Consider the following 20,403-nt stretch of genomic DNA (forward strand, 5'->3'; position numbering starts at 1 on the left):
GACCTCAGTCTCCCTTTTCCACAGGCAGATTGTCCAGGATTGCACAACTGCTAGATAAGAGCAGACAGCTAAAGTTCTAGGAAACTGACACACTCAAATGTGCCACCCTGTCACTCTTAGGTGTCAAAGGCAAGCAAGTAAGCACATCTCTGGAGAAAGTGACTTTACAAAAGTAAACCTCCAACCTTTAACAAGCCCACCGAGGAACCCCAGAACCTATCGCAACCTCGGCAACCTTTAACAAGCCCACCGAGGAACCCCAGAACCTATCGCAACCTCGGCAACCTTTAACAAGCCCACCGAGGAACCCAGAACCTATCGCAACCTCTGCAACCTTTAACAAGCCCACTGAGGAACCCCGAAACCCATCAGCGCTTTCCCAGCCTGCTCACAACTCTACCCCAGTATTCTGGAATGGATTCTGAAGATCCACTCGTCATTCATATACTGGGATTACAACCATGCACATATACACCCAAGAGACCTAAAAGCATTTGCCAAGAACACTTATGCAGAGCTCTGAAGTCAACAGTGGGTATGAGGCAGGACTAAGCTTAAGCACTATAAACACTGCACAGGAGAGAAAAATGTTCCTCAGCATGGGTGCCTTAGCCCTAGGCTCCAACCTCTAGGGCCAAAAGGAAGGCAGGAAGCTCAAGGACTCAAAGTATCTCCATAAGGTGCCAAAATATGATCTCATCCTGTGATTTCAAAACCAGTGGCTTATAGGTGTGTAGTATTGTACATATACCATCCAGCACTTGCAAAGCTGAGGCAGGAGGATTACTGTGAACTCAAGGATAGTCTGGGTTACATAGCAAGACCTTGTAATGAGACAAGGGGCCGGTCCAGAACTCTGCTTAAAAAGGAAGAGCTGGCTCTTAGCTCTGCCATTCCCTCACTGTGCAGTCAAGGACAGGCACACACTGAAGCTATTAAGCTCAATAGTTCAATTATAAATTGCGATGAGTGCAGGGATTTCTCTAGGCTGCTGTAGGATTGAATATTGCAACCCGTGGCAAAAATCTTTCTAAACTATAGACTAGCTACAAATATAAGGTGGCATTATATTCAACCAAATCAACTTCCTTAGAATCAAAACTCTAGTCATGGGTTGGAGAGATGACTCAGCAGTTAAGAGCACAGACTGCTCTTCTGGAGGTCCTGAGTTCAATTCCTAGCAACCACAAGGTGGCTCACAACCATCTGTAATGGGATCTGATGCCCTCTTCTGGTGTGTCTGAAGACAGTGACAGTGTACTCATATAAACAAGTAAATAAATCTTAAAAAACAACAACAACAAAAAACCCCTCTAGTCATTTCCGTATGCTGCTCCTCTAGCTGCCAAGTGCAGTATTACTCATAAGGTGAGTAAAGAGCCATGTTGAACTCTACTGCTTGCTACTCAAAAGACCAAAGGGAACACCCATATTCACTGTCTTCAATCACTTGTTACAGACAGGCTTCTCTTAGATAAATAAAATCCTCAGCACAGAATCCTCCTCTCTCCTTCTCTATATCCCAAGCTTCCAGTTTTCCAATGCTTAGGCAATAATTTGTCTGACCTAAAGCATCAGGCCTCAGTGTGCCTACACTTCCATTCCCATGTCGGCTGGTGACTGCTCCCCGAGAACACATTAGGTTTGGCTTTTACTCTGGTCCTCAGGGAAAATGGAGATGAAAAAGAAGAACACAGTGGGCACTAGAAACAAACCACTTTTTGCGTTGGGAGTGCAAAGACACACCTCTGACAGGGCAATTCTCCCTGGCTACTAGCAATCAATTCTCCAAACACGAGACATTTCCCTATGTGATGAGCATCCACTGGGACCTGAATGGTCCAGTCCTTCTCAGGACAGCAAAAGACAATCACCAGATTCCAGCTGCTGGGGGCATTCGAATTCAAAAGCCCACATGAGGCTGTGGCTTCTCATCAGCCTAATGGAGCTCCTCTGCTAGGCAGGGACTAGAAAGGAAATCACTGGGAGCTCAGAAAATTAAATCAACGTTGTGTCAACCTAATTTTCTCGAGATGCTAATTCCAAGAGCCTTTGTACTGCCCGCTGCCCTGGAAGACAGGGAGGGAGCCCTGGGGAAGCTAAGAGGGTCTACATGCCAGTTTTTACCAGCATGGAACAAGGAGTTAGGGAGGTAGAGCTGAGACATCCAAGAACTTGGAAATAAGTTGCTCTAGCTGGTGGGTAGTGAGGGGCCGGGTCTAGTACAATGAGGGTTTGTGAAGCAGGAACAGGTTTGGAGACAGCTGGCTCCTGGCCCTGTCACTGTAAAGGAAACCAACTTTCTAGGAGTGGGTAAAAACTCGTTGACCCCAAAGGGAATTCTAGAATGAAGTTTCCCTTTTTGCTTTCTCTCTCACTGTGGAGGGCTGACGTTCAGAGAAATGAGATGTAGCAGAGCAGAAAATCATTTTGCTCTACCGCATCTAGAGAAAGGCCAAGCCTCATAATTACGACCCCACACAGGGCTTGTTCAGAGTAGCAGAAAGAGAAAATGACCCTGCTGAAATCACAGATCTTTAGGGCCTGGCATGCTGGGCCACTCCTGGGCCAGGAAGCACTGAAGGACTCTCTCTGGGGACTGCAGCAGCACGGATCTCTATTGCATAGCAGGAACGCACTTGCACTGAACAAATGGTGATCTCCAGGCTACCCAAGCTTAAATGCACTTGACGCCACAAAATCTCACCCCAGAAGAGTCCAGGGGATTTGTGAACATACGATCAAACACAAAATCCATGTTAGCCATCTTCATTGCTGCCCTGTAACAAAGCAAGATGGAAAAGCATGGGTCAGTCCAGGATGCGGAAAAGCAAGGCTCAAATCAAAGGCGGTGGGAGCTGTGCGAACAGGAAGCGGGAAGTCCAGCCGACCTGTTTAGGAAGAAGACGCCTCGGATCATCTCATAGGGATTGGCTCTGGTGCGTGCTCGCCGCATCTCCTCCCCATCCAGGATGTCAAACACACTCTGCCAAAAGAGAAAGAGACTCTAGAGCAAGTGCTATCCCAGGCCCTCTGGGTACAACTCCAAGGAACTGGGCTCCTATTGGATCACAGCTTTGGCTTCTGTTTGTTTGTTTGGTTGGTTTGGTTCTTGAGACAGGGTTTCTCCGTGTAGCCCTGGCTGTCCTGAAACTCACTCTGTAGACCAGGCTGGCCTGGAACTCAGAAATCCGCCTGCCTCGGCCTCCCAAGTGCTGGGATTAAAGGCGAGCGCCACCACTGCCCAGCTTTGTATCACAGCTTTGAAATAGCCAGTTGTGTAACCCTGACAAATTGCTCAATCTCCCTGCCTCTCAATTACATCACCTGTAGAGTTGTAAAAGGACCGTGAAGCAGGGGCCTGGCTTGTGCTAAGTGGTTAAAAATCACCCCTGCTACACAGAAAGCCAACTCTTGTCCAGTTAACCCTCCCAGCAAATTGTTTCCCCATGACGCCACAACCTACCAAGGGACTGAAGTCCCAGCATTCAGCTCCACTGATTGGAACTCAAAACTTAAAAACAGGCTGGGTAGTGGTGCACGCCATTAATCCCAGCACCCAGAAGGCAGAGGCAGGCAGATCTCTCTGAGTTGGAGGCCAGCCTGGTCTACAGAGTGGGTTCCGAGATAGCCAGAGCTACACAGAGAAACCCTGTCTCAAAAAGCCAAAACAAACAAACAAGCAAGCAAGCAAGCAAGCAAATAAATAAACTTAAAAAATAAATCAAGAGCAGGGTCTCCTGTGCACAAGCACTCACACAAACACAAGCACATGCGCACCATGCACACATGCGCACACACCCGCCTTCTAACTCCGCAGCTTCCCCTTTAGAGACAGAGGTCCTCACTTCCCTTGAGATAGGGTTACCTATGCAGATACCCCCAACCCAGTCTGCACAAAGAAGAGCGATATGGGGAGCCTTCACTCCTCTCTAGCCCACTTCCTCCCCGCAGTATACCCAGTGTGTGCTTCCTGACCCACACAGGCTAAAGCATGTAACCAGAAGCTAACATCCAGTGCTGCTCCACACTCAGACTTCATTAACACTCAGCTACTTGGAAAGTCCTTCTCCAGCTTTACAGAGAAGACACTCAGACACCCAAGCTAGCAGCCCAAGGTCACACAGCAAAAACACTGTAGAAGCCTGTAGGCGGCGGTGGCACATGCCTTTAATCCCAGCACTTGGGAGGCAGAGGCAGGCGGATTTCTGAGTTCCAGGCCAGCCTGGTCTACAGAGTGAGTTCCAGGACAGCCAGGGCTATACAGAGAAACCCTGTCTCAAAAAACCAAAAAGACTTGTAGAAATAAGGTTTAGCTGCTGATTTGATACTACAAAATGATTGCAAACTTTCCCTTCCCTGCCCCTTGGGTATTACCGGGCTCTGACACACTGAGGTTTAGTGAGGTCTTTGCTGACTGCTAACCACATGGACAACACACCAGTCCGAGGCCAGAGAGTTACCAGAAAAACACTGCCTTGGACATAGCATCACATATACTTCCACTCCCATCTCCAGGAAAAAGATTAAACACTACATTCCCGCAAACAAACAAAGCAACAAAAGCCCGAAGCCCTCACCCACAGGCTTTCCACCTGGCCCCGCCCACCCTTACCTTGCACTTGAGCATACTGTGAAGCAGTTCTTCCCCACAGAACTCTGTCTCATCTTCAATAACCATCTTTCTCTGTGGGGAGAAGGAAATCATAAATACTGGCCCAGTGTAACTATTTCCTGGAGAATGGAAGATTAGGGAGGGCTCAGAGCAAGAGGGGACTTAAGTCCCTGCCAAGAATCAGCAATCCTTGAGGGGACAAAGAGACAATCCCAAACCCTCTGGCTGTGCTCCAGATGGCTGAGATGAAGCAGTCTGCTGGGAGCTCTGGGTAGACACCATATGGTCACAGCACGCCCAAATGCTGAGGCTGCAAAGAGCACACAGGAAGGAGATACACAAGCTGTCTGCCCCTAGAGCAAAGGCAGAGGACGGGGCTCCCCACAGGACAAGCCTGTACTTCATCTAGAAAGCCACTCACTCCGACATGAGCACAAATGCCGGATACTAGGCGCTCACTTGTGAGCTTTTCAGAAGACAAGGACCCAAGTAATCCTCACGGGATGTCAGGTCTAGCCCAGCCCACCCAAGCATTACTACCTTGAGACAGCATCCCAAATCCTGGGGTCCTGAAGGTCCTCCTCCATGGTGTGTGTGTGTGTGTGTGTGTGTGTGTGTGTAAAGGTACATCCATGCCATGACATGCTTGTTCATAGGCCAACCTCACGAGTGGGCTCTCTGCAGCCAATCACGTGGAATCCAGGAATCAGACTCACTTCATCAGGCCTGCATATAAGCGCCTTTACCCACTGAGCCATCTCTCTGGCTTCCCAAAGCCACTGAGGGAGCTGCGGGTGTATAGTTCAGGGTAGAATACTTGTGTCTGGTTACACAAGTTCAATCCCTAACACTCTAAAATCAAACAAACAAAACCTCCCAAGAGCTATTGTTTATATGAACTTGGTAGTAGTTTATTAAAAGAAATCAAAACTGAGATTCTTAAATGTTCATTATGTCAAGAGAATAATGTGCTAAATTGTTTTATTTAAAATAACCTTATTTTAACAGTTTATTCCTGGATATTCTTCAGGGTGCAGCTTAGACAGGGAAGGGGCCTGTCCCCTGCCTTGCTTTTGCATCTTAATCAGCTGTGGCAGGCAAGCACTGGCCTCTGGAAAACCCCATTAGACACATGGAGATCAGGGGTCATGAAGACAGCTGTGAGCTGAGGTACTCCTGAGGTCACCCTAGCCCTCCAGACCACTGAGTGGTGACCTCACTTTCAGTTTTCTAGAATGACAGCAAGCACGTGCCTTTGTAGACAGTGCCCTTGTCGCTCTGAGGATAGGATATTGTCTCTTCTTCCATGAACAGGGCGTGGCCGTGAGCAGAAGCTGCACAGACACAACTGGACTTCATGCCACGCCTCCCAGGGCACACCTGGAACGCACCCGTGACACCACCTCCACGGTTCTCTAGCTGCAGTAAGCACACACCAGACACAAGGGGAAGAAAAGCAAAGGCAGAGATGGGTACGTTTTCAAGAGAGCCTACCTTTCCCACGACCATCCAGTCACTCATTTCCCGAGAGTCAGGAATTTCAGTGGTACATTCTGGAAACCACGACACCTGCTCACAGGCATTGGGCTAAAAACAAAAAGAAGAGGCAGACAGATGAGACAGGCCTTTAGGACTCTGCCCAACTCACCAGGGTTTCCCCAAAACAACGCAGAGGCACTCAGACAGGCTGAGAAGGGCCTAAGTTAGTGATGTGAAATGCAAGTGATCAGACATGAGAAATCAAAGCTAGAACTCTGAAGCACAGCTCAGACTCTGCTTGGAACCCTTTAGAAAGTTTCTGGATCATCAGGGTTTCTCTCATCTGTCTCAGTGTCACCTGGTGACTGCCTGTTGTATGTAAACAGTCAACTGCAAAATGCAGTAAGAGAGCCCTTGGCTTAAGGTGTTTAGTAAGAGACCAAGGACGGAGAAGTAACCAGGCAATGTCACATAAATACGACTGTCCTAAACCTGTCAGTTCTGTTCACAAATAACCTAGAAATCAAAAGTTGGTCTCCCCAGCTCCCCAGCACCAACTCCAGGAGAGCAGATCATCTCTAATGGCTGCTTCCTCTTAGCTTTTCAAGTGCTCTCCAGCAAGGACCTGAGCAGGGTTCTTGGCTGGCCCTACACTGACGCCCCTTGCAGAGCTGTTCAACAGTGATGCCCTTTATAGCACATGGTTGAAGTTGGTTAGAGGTGGGAACCAAATGCATGTCAGTCTCCGATGAACTGTCCAGGGAGTCCAGCACTGGAACACTGAGATCCTACCCCAGTGGCCAACCTGAGTGACAGCTGAGCAGCCTGCCTCACAGGCAAGAGCTACCATTGGAAATCGAGGCAATGACATTAAAGGTGATATTACATGCTCTGACAGGCATAAGATGGTATCACAATGCAAGGTCTCGGGGCAAGGCAATCACTCTCAAGACAGAAAAGTAAAAAGGAAAATCAGCGCAGCCCTTATGCATGGATCTAGAAGTGACGTGTGGTTTCCTCTCCCGGTCAAATCCACACCTTTAAGCACAAATGCAAACTATACGCTGTACATGACAAGAAACCCAAACACACACTGGACATCCCTTTGTTGAGTAAAAACAGGACCAACCTCCCCATGGAAGTCTGGACATTAAGACTACTCAGCTGGTGGATTTGCCTGAGATGTCAAACCTTGACCATGTGGGCTCCAGGAGCCACTGACTCTCCTTGTGCCCCACCCGGCCTCATTTGCCTCATTTGGAAGTGACTACTAACTGACTATGCAGCTGTCTTCAGACACACCAGAAGAGGGCATCATTTCTCATTACGGATGGTTGTGAGCTACTATGTGGTTGCTGGGAATTGAACTCAGGACCTTCAGAAGTACTCTTACCCACTGAGCCATCTCTCCAGCCCTAAAAAGCAATTTTTACAATCGACTTTCATTCTTCAAATTTAACAAAGTATATTCACGTTCTGCCCCATGAAAGGATCAGAGCCACTACTTACTTGTTCCACACAAACAAAGATGAGGAAAACACTTGGTCTTTCTAAGGCCCGGACTGCATGTAGCTGCAACTATAAATCATTACTCAATTCCACACTGTCGCATCCACAGCTATGAGGCAACAGAGCAGGCCCACCATGAAGCTGTTAGGTCAGGGCCCATCAGGGTCGAAGAAATCTCAGTACATGTTCTCCACGCACAGCTCGCTGGGCCCCTTCCCTGAGATGTCATAGAGTTACTCAGGGCCACTGCTGCCTAACTACAGCCACCATGCTGTGGTCAGACAACTGTGCTAGTCCCTGACCTCAACGCTGCAGTGCCCAGATTACCATTGTCTTCAGGGGATTCTATCATACCTAGACACTTCAAATCCTTGAGGAATAAGGTAATAACAGGTAGAACTTCAACACTCTCTGTGCATACCAAAGAACAAGCCTCTCTTAGGCCTGGAGATAGGACTTGGAGGTCAGTGCTCTCCTGGAATGTGGTTGCTGGAATGTGGTTGCAAGATCTGAGGCTCCTACTCCATCCTGCATGCAAGCGGGTAGGGGGTGCTCACCTGTCTGCCCAGCCCTCCTAGCAGAGAGCACTCCCTAGCCTGTGAGGGCAGCGAGGAACATCCCACTTAGCCAGTCTCTGTCTGCTAGCCTTAGTCCAAGAGAACTGCTGGTGCCTCTGCATGCTGCTCCAAGGGTTCTTTCTGTCTCAGTCGGGGTTTCTACTGCTGTGAAGAAACACCATGACCAAGACACAACTGACAAGTGTTGACTCGGTTCACATAGGGCAGGAACCTGGAGGCAGAGCTAATTAATGCAGAGGTCATGGAGGGGTGGCTGCTTGCTCAGTCTTTCTTTTGTTTGTTTGTTTGTTTGAGACAGGATTTCTCTGTGTAGTCCTGGCTGTCCTGCCACGCACACTGAAGACCAGGTTGGCCTCGAACTCATAGACCGCCTGCCTCTCCTTCCCAGGGATTAAAAGCATGTGCCACCATCACTGCCTGGTTACAGCCTGTGTTCTCATAGCACCCAGGACCACCAGGCCCTCCCCCACCTATCACATAATGCACCAGAGACTTGCCCAATCTACTGGGGACATTTTCTCAATTGAGTTCTCTCTTCTAAATGACTCTACCTGGTGTTAAATTGACATTAGATGCTAATTTCAAGTCTCTCTAACCACCCTACTCAAACTGCCTCCCAAGGGTTCTAATTTGTTAAACTATGGATTCAGAGAGCCACCCATTCCAGAACACCAGCAGCTTTCCTGTTTCCCACCCTCACCAGTTACCTCCGGTTCATCTCGCCAGTCCACATTTAGCTCCTGATCAAAGCCCTGTAGTGTCAGACCCAAACCACGTCGACCTTTCTGATTGGAGGTCTCCACGATGTCCTTCCGACCCTGGCTGTATTTGCCCAAGCCCTCACCTTCCCTGAAGCCCATCTTGGCCTGAAAAAGAACAAAGCACAGTTAACTCAATCAACAGACATTTATTTATTTAGTCTCTGTCACAGGCCATATGCGGTGATAAACCCGGAGAAATATCAATGACTGAGGCCTACGGTCTGCCTGTTAGCCTAAAGATGGCAAGAAGCATACCTAACTCACTGTGGACCAGTGTCTGTTCTGCAGGTGAAAGTCTAGGGCAACCCCAGGTTAGATAAATCACTGTAGTGCTGTAATTAAAAGCACCAAAAATACTTAATGAATCTCACTGTATGTCTGCAGCCATTGTGTCTGATTAAGTGAACAGGAAACCCCGAGTAGAGCCGATGGAGAACCTCATTTAGGACACAGCTTCAAGCAGTAGCTTTGCCTTACCCTTTGCCCGGGCATGTGGCATTCAGGCTGGCACAATGAGGCCTCACAGGAACCATCAATTAGGAGAGTAACTTGAAGGTTCACTTCATGTAAAACAGAGAGGAGGGCCTGGCACAGAAATGCCTTTTTAATGGCATTTTAAAGGCATAAATACGTGCCCACTAGACCCCAGGTACTAGACAAAGGTAAGACCTCAATGGGGACCCAAATCCCAAATCCCACAAGTCTTACCCAACTGAGGAACATCAATGCCAAGAACTAACCCTCCAGGGAGCTGGGGGCTCCACTGTGTTTGAAAGCTGTCCTGAAACTTAGGAATGGGCAGCCTCTGCAGCAGCCTCAACCCTTTTCCAGGATCTCAGTCCTGAGCTTTCCTGTACGCCACCTCCCCAAAGCTTACAAGCTTCAGGTCAGAACCTGACCTATGACTTCAGCAGGGCATGCCTCATTTTTAATCTAATCCGACAAAATTACAGGAGCCAACCATGACATTGCTGAAGCGGGACAGAGGCACACGTGGACATCTCTAAACTTTATACAGCCACTAGATTTTATAGAGGAAAGTGAAGTGAGCGGTTTCCCTTCTCATCTGGGTACCTGCAAGTGGGTACGAAAGCTGCGAGAGTTGGGCTTTATGTGGAAAGAGACCATGCTGCCTGCTTATCAGCACCTCATAATCAAAAGGCATCAAGCCCTTTCATTGGGAGTATTCACTAGAGCAAAGGCAGCATGAAGCCTCCACAACTGCTCACACGCACCCAGTCCAGCAAAGCATAGCCACACATACTTATGATGGTCAGGAATTAGTGAGGACACTGAACTATGATCCAGGTCTCAGGACAGCACATACTGACACTTTTCATGGATGATTCCAACATGACAGACATGTCTACTGTGAGAGGTTCTCTTTCTCCACTAAATTTCAACAGCCAAACACTGGGCAGTGGTGACACACGCCTTTAATCCCAGCATTTAGGAGGCAGAGGCAGGCATATCTCTGTGAGTTTGAGGTCAGCCTGGTCTACAGAGTGAGTTAGTTCCAGAATAGCCAGGGCTACACAGAGAAACCCTGTCTTGAAAAACCACAATAAATTAATTAACAGCCAGAAAGAGAAAAACTACTCACAACCTAGCCTGTGCCAACTGTGTTCCCCCCACCCCCAATATTAATAACTCACAACCTAGCCTGTGCCAACTGTGTCCCATCCCACCCCCAACATTAATAACTCACAACCTAGCCTGTGCCAACTGTGTCCCACCCCACCCCCAACATTAATATTCCCTGGTCCTCTCTCTCTCACCTAGCCTGTGCCAACTGTGTCCCATCCCACCCCCAACATTAATATTCCCTGGCCCTCTTTCTCTCTCTCTTCTGGGTAGCTTTAGAAATCCATTCTAAAGGCTGGAGAGATGGTTCAGCGGTTAAGGCACTGACTGCTCTTCCAGAGGTCCTGAGTTCAATTCCGAGCAACCACATGGTGGCTCACAGCCATCTGTAATGGGATCTGATGCCCTCTTCTGGTGTGTCTGAACACAGCTACAGTGTACTCGTATACATTAAATGAATAATACTAAAAAAAGAAAAAGAAAAAGAAAAAGAGAGAACTCCCTTCTGAGCCAAGCCATACCATAAGCTTCTGGGAAACGCTGTTGTACATGGAGTACCGAGAGGATGTCCCCTCCACAAGGGAGTCTTCTTTGAAGGCATCAGAGCAGGGTTGCTTCCCCTCGGTCTCACTGTCAGATTCACTGAGACTGGTAGCAGACGCTGGGAAAGAAAAAGAAGCTTCAGGTGGGGCCGGAACACAGGACTGCCTCATATACCCACATTCCACATACTCCCTGTGTCTAACATGGGTCCTGCACTCGAAGGTCACACAGTGACGTCTCAACTCTTGCCAGCTGCATACATACGTCATCAACGTTCCCGATGACATGAAACATGGATGACATGAAACATGCCACAGAGCAGGAATGACACATGACTGTTCCTTACCTCACTTTGAATTCTATCTACTATCAAACTGAGATGGTAAAACCTGCCTCATCGGGCTGCTTAAAAACTGAACAATATGGAGGAAAGCATGCTATCAACTGTAATGTGTGCAGTGACAGTGCTGGTATTTCCAGTAATGCTCAGTAAGTAACATCTAGTTCTTTTAAAAATTATCTTTTCGTTTTTAGCCCTCTTCTCCATCTGTTTGTGTAGGTACCTGGAGAGTGACGATGTGTGGGGTCAGAGAGATACTTGTGGGAGTTGGTTCTTTCTACTGAGTAGGTCCAGAGACTGGATCCAAGCCTTCAGACTCGGCAGGAAGCACCTTTACCTGCCGAGTCATCTTTCCTGCCCAAATTTCTCAATTCTGATTGCTTAGCCTCCTAGTTAGTTCCCTCTGCATTCACAGTCCTTCAAACGGAGAGACAAGAGTAGGCCTTCACTGAAGCTGGCTATGGGAAGAGAAAAGGATGAAAGAGAAGAGGGGAAGGGAGAGACGTGGAAAGGCAGAGAGGAAAGGAAGGCTGGGGATGAAGACAAACTTCAACAGGACTGCCAACTGAGCAGACAGGGGAGGAGATAGCAAACCTACAAGAGCGGGTGGAGCATGAGCAGGCCACGCCATCCTCTCCACTGCCTGCCATCAACCTTGTCAAAGGGCTCTACATGACACCTATCTCAGCAGCAGCCAGAAAGGAAGATAGCTGCCCCTCCATCAAGGTGGGGTGCCCTCCAGATTGGGCACTCCCTCTGTCATGTGCTTGATAAACCCAGTACCCTGAAGGCTGCTTCACCCAAAGCAGCGTCTAGTCAGGAGCTCTACTGTGCTAGTCACTATGACCAGAAACCACCCGGGAGGAAGGCACTGGCTTCACCTCAAAGCTCACTCTTTTCCAAGAAAGTCAGTCGGCAGGAAGCCAGGGAGGAACCTGGAGGCAGAAACTGAAGTGGAGATTGCACACGGAGGGCGCTGCTTGCTGCCTTGCTCTCCGGGGCCTGCTCAATGTGCTTTCTTACAACCTGAGACTACCTGCCCAGGGATGGCACCGCCACACTGGGCTGGATCCTCCTGCGTTAACCATTAATTAAGAAAAATCACCTACAGGCCAATGTGATGGAGGCGATTTCTCAGTTGGGGCTCCTTCTTTCCAGATGACCCTAGCCCTAGCTTGTCACAACTTAGCAAGGACAACTGAGCACTTGTCAATTTGACACACGATACATCACTATTTAACTACCATCTTTCTTTTCTCATGTGTTCCTGAAATGTAATGTTAAAATTAATATCACAATATAAAACACAAAATAACTTTACAAGTCTCACAGTCTTAAAAAATTTTAACACTTTAAAAGTTCAGTCTCGGGCTGGAGAGATGGCTCAGCGGTTAAGAGCACTGACTGCTCTTCTGAAGATCCTGAGTTCAAATCTCAGCAACCACATGGTGGCTCACAAACATCCATAATGAGATCTGACGCCCTTTTCTGGCCCTCTGTCTGAAGACAGCTACAAAGTACTTATATATAATAAATAAATCTTAAAAAAAAAAAAAAAAGTTCAGTCTCCACCAGGCAGTGGTGGCGCACACAGGCAGTCGGATTTCTGAGTTCCAGGCCAGCCTGGTCTACAGAGTGAGTTCCAGGACAGCCAAGGCTATACAGAGAAACCCTGTCTTGAAAAATCAAAACCAAGAAAAAAAAAAGAGTCTAAAAGTTCAGTCTCAGGGATAGAGAGAGGGCTCAGCAGTTAAGAGCACTGAGTGCTCTTCCAGAGGTCCTGAGTTCAATTCCCAGCAACTACATGGTGGCTCACAACCATCTGGAATGGGATCTGATGCCCTCTTCTGGTGTGTCTGAAGACAGCGACAGTGTACTCATATAAATAAATAAATAAATAAATAAATAAATAAATAAATAAATAAGTCTTTTAAAAAGTAATGTCAATGCTGGCCCAGCATGGTGGCACACGCTTCTGATCCCAGCACTCAGGAGGCTGAGGCAGGCAGATCGCTGTGAGTCTGAGGCCAGCTACAGAGCTGGTTCCAGGACAACCAGGGCTACACAGAGAGACCCTGTCTCAAAAAAACAAACAAACAAACAAGAAAAAACCCCAAAATACAAAAAACCCTCCACCTTTATTTACTGTCTGGGACTCGCTCATGGTCCTCTGGGCTCCAAAGGGCCTAGACAGCTCTATTTCTCCAACTCTGCCAGTCACCGCACATGCAGCCTGTCTCAGAGGCCCAGGACCACAGCTGCTGCTGACCCTGGTGGTCATCCAATTGTACTGGTGTCTCCAATGGCCTCTCCTGGCCTCTTAAAAGTGCCAAGTGTCCACTGCTCTCTATGACCCTCTTCATGCCTTTAAAACCAAGACCATGGGCTAGAGAGATGGTTCAGTGGTCAAGGGCACTCACTGACTGCTCTTCCAGAGGACCCAGGTTCAAATCCCAACACCTATATGGCAGCTCGAAGGCAAAATACCAATGCGCATAAAATGGAAAAACAAAAAAACCAACAAAAAACAAGACCACATGGAAGAAACGCACACATTATCAAATTCCAAATGAACTGCAGACTCTCAGCCACAGCCTCTGTGCGCTGACCCTGAGGAAATAACTCCCAGAAGATCTCCCCTCAGTGATGCTGGTCTCCTGTTAGTCACAGCTGAATCTCAGGTCCAGCCACTCAGCATCAATTGTCCTAAGTAAAGTAGTTCCACTTGAGTGGTGCTGACCCCTTAATCAAAGCTTAGTAGTAACAGGCACACCTAACCACAGGTACAGATTCTTAATTCAACCTTCACAAAAATAACCAATTCCCCCTAGAGTTTTTGAGGAACTGTCAAACTTCCCTCTGGAACTTCCCAAGCCCAGCCTCCACCATCGGTGGTTCTCAGCATTATCTTCCAAGTTTTTACACAGCTCGGTAAGTTCTGAACACTCAGTAGTGTTTCCAGCCCAGTGTTCCAAACTCCTTCCACAATCTCCCTCAAGACAACACGGTCAGCTCAGTTACAGCGATACCCTGTGATCCTGGCGCCAAGTTCTGTTCTAGTGTGCTTTTCTACTGCTGGGATACTGTGACCAAAAGCAACTTAGTCAGATCTCTGAGTTTAAGGCCAGTCTGGTCTACAGAGTTCCCAGTATTGCCAGGGCAACAGAGAAACTCTTTCTTGAAAGAAAAAACAAAACCAAACAACAACAACAAAAAAGCAATGTGTGGCCAGGCAGTGGTGGCGGATGCATTTGATCCCAGCACTTGAGAGGCAGAGGCAGGCGGATTTCTGAGTTCCAGGACAGCCAGGCTATACAGGAAAACCCTGCCTCGAAAAACAAAAAACAAAACAAAACAAAACAAAACAAAAAAAAAAAAAAAGCAATGTGTGCACGTATGAGCACACGTATGAGCACACGTGCACATATGAATGCAGGGCTCTCAGAGTCAACAAGGTGTGAGCTACCTGGGTAGTCTCTCCTGCCCTTATCTTCTTATACCTTTTAAATGTATAAGAACCACATAAATATATATTACTTATCAAAATATAAGATATTTTTAAATTAACTTAGCAATGTGGCATAATTCCCCTGAGGAAAAATGAAGGTTGCTGAGGCAAAGCTAGGCATGATGGCAGGTGCCCATGTTCCCAACACCCTGGGAGCTAAGGCAAGAATATCTCAAATTCAGGCTGAGCCTGAGCTGCATGTGGAGAGCCTGTCTCCCTAGGAGGGGTGAGGAGGTACTGGTGTTGCGGGAAGTCCAAAGACAGCCAAGGCTCCATTACACAGCTCTGTGCTGAACCACAGTAGTCACCGCTGGGACTGCAACCTGAAGCTCACTCACACCACGACTCTCAGGCTTACCGACGTCACCCCTCTCCAGTGGAGACCCACACCTGCGTCTTCCCCACCATGTCTGCCTAGCTCTCCTGTCCACTGGGTCCAGGACTAAGTCATCCCGCTACCAGCAGGGCACCCACTGTGTGAGTTAAAAGCACTTACATGCCACACGTCACGCAGGGGTCAGGATTACTCATAAGGAGCAGGAGCTCTGCCACAGCCAAAGCTGTGTCCTCAACACTCAGGGTGAGGCTTCACTCAGAAATGACTTCAATCAGGCGGCTATTGTCTTTTCTGAAACCCAACTCAGTATAAGTGTGAGGATTTGTATTTGCTTGGGCCAGGGAGTGGCACTACTAGTAGGTGTGGCCTTGTCGGAGTAGGTGTGTCACTGTGGGTGTGGGCTTAAGACCCTCATCCTAGCTGCCTGGAAGTCAGTATCTGCTAGCAGTCTTCAAATGAATATGTAGAACTCTCAGCTCCTCCCGCACCATTCTTGCCTGGACGCTGACATGTTCCCACCTTGATGATAATGGACTGAACCTCTGAACCTGTTAGCCAGCCCCCATTAAATGTCCTTATGGCCGGGCTGTGGTGGTGCACACCTTTAATCCCAGCACTTGGGAGGCAGAGGCAGGCAGATTTTTGAGTTTGAGGCCAGCCTGGTCTACAGAGTGAGTTCCAGGACAGCCAGGGCTACACAGAGAAACCCTGTCTCGGGAAAAAAAAAAAAATGTTGTCCTTACAAGAGTTGCCTTGGCTGTGGTGTCTGCTCACAGCAGAAACACCCTAAGACAGTATGCCTCAAGTTTGTTTCCTGGTACAAGAAGTGCCAGGTGTTCAAACCTCAAAAGACCAGGACAGAATACATGTACAAATAACTTGGCCTTCCTCAAACCATACCTAACCCCAATTTCACCACAAGTCTGAAATAGATACATGGCTCAGCAAGTGGAGGTGTTTGCCATGGAGCCTAAGGGCCTGAGTCCTAACCCTAAAACCCCAGTGGGAGGGGAGAATCAATGCCCGCTGACTGTCCTCTGTCCTCTGCGTGCCATTTATACAAGCCCCCAACTAATAGACCACCACACAACAAAAAATAAATACATAAAAATAAATGTAAAAAATAATTACAAAGAAATTTAATTTAAAAACTAGGCCACAAGGTAGTGGTCCATGTCTTTAATCCCAACACTCAGGATGCAGAGGCAGGCGGGTCTCTCGAGTTCGAGGCCAGCCTGGTCTACAGAGTAAGTTCCAGGACAGCCAGGGCTACACAGAGAAACCCTGTCTTGAAAAACCAAATAAATAAATAAATAAATAAATAAATAAATAAATAAAGGGGGAAGGGAGGGACCCTAGAGGGAAATAAGAGACATTAGAGCTCACAATGCTGATCTTGTTTACTGTGTCAGACCACTGGGGCTGCTAATATAGTGCAGTGTTAGAGCACTGCTTGCCACATACAAGGGCCTGAATTGGATCTTTAGTGCTTAGGTAAAAAGCAAAATATTGTGTTGTAAGAAAGGAGAGAAGGTTAGCACTCCCCTTGACAAGGATGGAAGAGACCCTTCGGCCTAACAAGACACATATGGTTAAGGCATTGCCACCTACTTAGTGGCATCTAAAACAAAACAAAACATTGATCTAGACAGGAAAGCTTGTCTAGATCAGATAACTCTTTTGTTTCAGAACCTGATCTATGAGAAGTCTAAAGAATATTAACATTTTGCAAAAGAAAGAGAAGGCCAGTAAATACATGAACAACAAAACAAAACAAAACAAAAACAAAAACCCCACAACATTCAAAATACACTCAAAATATACTCAAAACTGTGCTTTCTACACCGATCCTACAGTAAGGAGAAATTTTAAAGAGCCATGAAATCTGCCCTGCCCTTTCCTATTAAGATGGCTGACTAATTTTCTGAATAAGGCAGTATCTTGCTTATATCCACCAATGTAGCACAAGTCCCCGTGGCAGAGAGAGCCAGAACATTAACAATAAGTAACCATGGAAACAGAGAGGTGAGGTGATATTTATTTTCCGTTTTATTCTGTCCTGCAAAAATTAGGGTGAAAAGAGCCCACAGGACTCTAAAAGATTACCATTCCAAGCTCTGAGAAGAGATTGGTTCCTTTCCAGAGGACTCATCACGGGGCAGCTCCGAGAGAGAGCAACGCCTCCTGAGAGGTTCTAGGCTCCCTGGGCTGCAATCCATCCCCGCCATATGGATGAGAGAGCTCCGCAGCAGAGCGCCCAATGCTGAGGAAGGCTGTGTCAAGGGGCAGGTTCCCTTCTCGGCGGCCTCCATTCCTCTACTGGGCACCCCTCAGGACCGACAGACAGCAGGGTGGGAAGCATGGCCCATGGCACTTCTGGGAAGTCGGCTGCTACAGGGCTCATTGGAATCTGCAATGTTGACACAGCTCTTAATCCTTCTACTAGCCTTGTGGACACTCACAGGCCTACCCTGAAACATCAGAAGCCTAGTGAAAATCCTGTGTCCTTCTGCATAGCTCAAGGGAGGCATCCATCTTTCAGCAGTCATCCAGCTGTTAGCCTTCCTGAGGATCCAACAGTGACAGTGCTGTGCCACACACCCCACTGCCAGACATGCAGGGTGCTCGCCAGCCTTAGTTCCCTAAAAGAGACTCATCTTTTCTTTCCTTTCCTAACATCATCTTTGGGCAAAACAAATGACAGGAAAAGTCAAATTTGGGTGGAAAACTTACTAGGCAAGTCAGTGCTGGACTAGGTAGAGGGCGCCTGAGGCCTGCATGAGGCTGGCCCAGAGAGCTTCCACTCTGTGCCTCCTGCTGAGCTCTAACTGTGGCGCAGATACCGTTCGCCATACTCAGAGGGAGGACACTGGCAACTCAAAGTCCCGTAATTCCTCATGAGACAAAGAAAGATATGAAAAGGCTAATAAGCCTGACCTCTCTTACTCATGCACATAAAGTCAGATCCTCGCTTGACATGACTTAGGAGAGCGGTTCCTAGATTGCTCTGACTATCCAAAGACTGCAGCAGCCACTACTTATTTTTATCGCCTGGCCTCTGGTCCACTCTTTTCAGAGGAGTTAGAGAACTGTCATGGCTGCAGGAGACCTGAAGGGCCTGCTTTGTTTCCTAAGACCAGTAAGAATGCAGCAAACACTGAGAGAATTTAGTAATGAGGATCTACATTAACAGAACTAATAAGGCCAGTCTATTAAAATCATTAGTTTCAGTAAGAACTTGTCAACGCTGGGTGACACCCTTTTACATCCCAAGGAACGTCCCTTCTAAGATCTCTCAGAAAGCCTCACACGTTACTTAGGGTTTTCATTTAGGACTTCTGCCCTACCTGATAGAAATCATTCCTAAGTCATTTTAAAGGCTGACTTTATTAAAGGGACAGATTTCCCAGCTAATGGCAGAATTGTGCACATGGCAAAAGAAGCGTAGGACAAGCCTGCCAGAGTTAAAAATTAAAGTGACACCGCAGGACAGCGCGCCAACCAACTGTGGCCAAGAGAAGCAGCACACACATACAGATAAATTAGGAATTTTAATAAACACCACATCCTACCTAACAATTGCTAGGTCAGGTAGCATCCTTGCCTAAAGATGCCATTTCTCCTTCATGCCAAACAAACAGTAACTCATTAGAGCAAGTGAGACAGACACCGAAGGGAGCTTTTGATTAAGGTCATGAATCTGGGCTGACAGGAAAGCAATGGTGTCTCAGGGCAAAAGCCTATTTAGGGAAGAATTAAACCTGGTAGAGGGGAAGGAGCTTTTAATGTGGGGAAGGAGCTTTGCAACTTCTGAACCAACCTGCTTCAAGAGGACCATGAACCCACACTACAACGCACAGCTAGAAGAAAAGGAACTAACTGTCTTAGGGTCTAGACCAGTTTTCCTGTAAGAAACAACTAATAAGAACAAAATGTCCTCAACTATCTCTGTTTACTTCAAAAAGGTTATTTACACACAAAAGTGCTTTAAAGCTCCCAAGAACCCCTGGAAGAGCATCATGCCACGGTGCCCATGACTAACATTCCTTCTTTTCCCTGGACAAATGTCAAGCTGCTGACCTGGCAATGTATCTACCTCGTGAATAATGTAAAACAAACAAACTGATTGAACCGTTCTGCTAATCAACCATCACATCAATCAACCACAGGAGAAGACGCAAGGTCCAGACAGGAAGTCACTCCTCCTGCTTTCTGATTGTCCCAGTGTGGGCAGGGAGAGGCAGCTGGAGCAAGTGGATGCACCCTGCTGGAATTCAACAACCTGGAGAGGAAAGCTGCTCATGCAACTCAGGAGAGAGAGCTTCTGACATGACGACAAACTTGTCCGAGCACACTGTCCAGGACACACTGAAAAGGAACACAGTCGACAAGATGGAGGAGGGATGGGCAAAGTAAAGACATCAGGCATTTAAAGGTTCTTAGGAAACTGACACTACGATCTTTCTCAATCCTGTCCAAGCATTATGCACTAAACATGTGCTCCACTGCCAGTCATGGAAGAGCAAGCAGGAACCACTGAGTGGTCAGGTTGACTCTTGTCCTGACTCCTGTCCCTGGGAGGCTGCCCTCTTCCTATGGTTAATTAACCTGGAAGTATGCACCTCTGAGGGTCTGCCTCTGCCTCCTGCCTCTCCTTCTGTAACTGAAAGAAACCACCTGCTCTATTGTCAGACACACGAGAAACTGGCTAGCTCCAAATCTCCACTCCTTACACACAGCAGCCACAGTCAATCATTACACACAGTAGCCACACTCAGTCAGTGCTTACACACGGCAGCCACAGTCAGTCCTTACACACAGCAGCCACAGTCAGTCAGTCCTTACACACGGCAGCCACAGTCAGTCAGTCCTTACACACGGCAGCCACAGTCAGTCAGTCCTTACACACGGCAGCCACAGTCAGTCCTTACACATGGCAGCCACAGTCAGTCCTTACATATGACAGCCACAGTCAGTCAGTCCTTACACACAGCAGCCACAGTCAGTCCTTACACATGACAGCCACACTCAGTCAGTCCTTACATGACAGCCAGTCAGTCAGTCCTTACATATGACAGCCACAGTCAGTCCTTACACACAGCAGCCACAGTCAGTCAGTCCTTACACACAGCAGCCACACTCAGTCAGT

General features: G+C 47.7%; 1 protein-coding gene and 1 pseudogene across 5 annotated transcripts in view; one reads left to right on the forward strand and one right to left on the reverse strand.

Annotated features, from left to right (window-relative positions):
• The window catches only part of Cmtr1 (cap methyltransferase 1), a 91,058-nt gene that overhangs the window by 17,437 nt on the left and 53,218 nt on the right, over positions 1-20,403 (reverse strand). For all 5 annotated transcript variants that reach the window (XM_031348544.1, XM_031348547.1, XM_031348545.1 and 2 more), the window contains 6 exons: positions 11,048-11,187; positions 8,889-9,047; positions 6,110-6,202; positions 4,616-4,687; positions 2,892-2,986; positions 2,708-2,780 (listed from right to left, as the gene is read on the reverse strand). In XM_031348544.1, coding sequence (XP_031204404.1) covers positions 2,708-2,780; positions 2,892-2,986; positions 4,616-4,687; positions 6,110-6,202; positions 8,889-9,047; positions 11,048-11,187 — 632 coding nt within the window. The remainder of the gene's footprint in view (positions 1-2,707; positions 2,781-2,891; positions 2,987-4,615; positions 4,688-6,109; positions 6,203-8,888; positions 9,048-11,047; positions 11,188-20,403) is intronic.
• Positions 16,766-16,898, forward strand: LOC116075592 (annotated as a pseudogene).

This window comes from Mastomys coucha, unplaced genomic scaffold, assembly GCF_008632895.1.
Source record: "Mastomys coucha isolate ucsf_1 unplaced genomic scaffold, UCSF_Mcou_1 pScaffold3, whole genome shotgun sequence".
Classification (NCBI taxonomy): domain Eukaryota; kingdom Metazoa; phylum Chordata; class Mammalia; order Rodentia; family Muridae; genus Mastomys; species Mastomys coucha.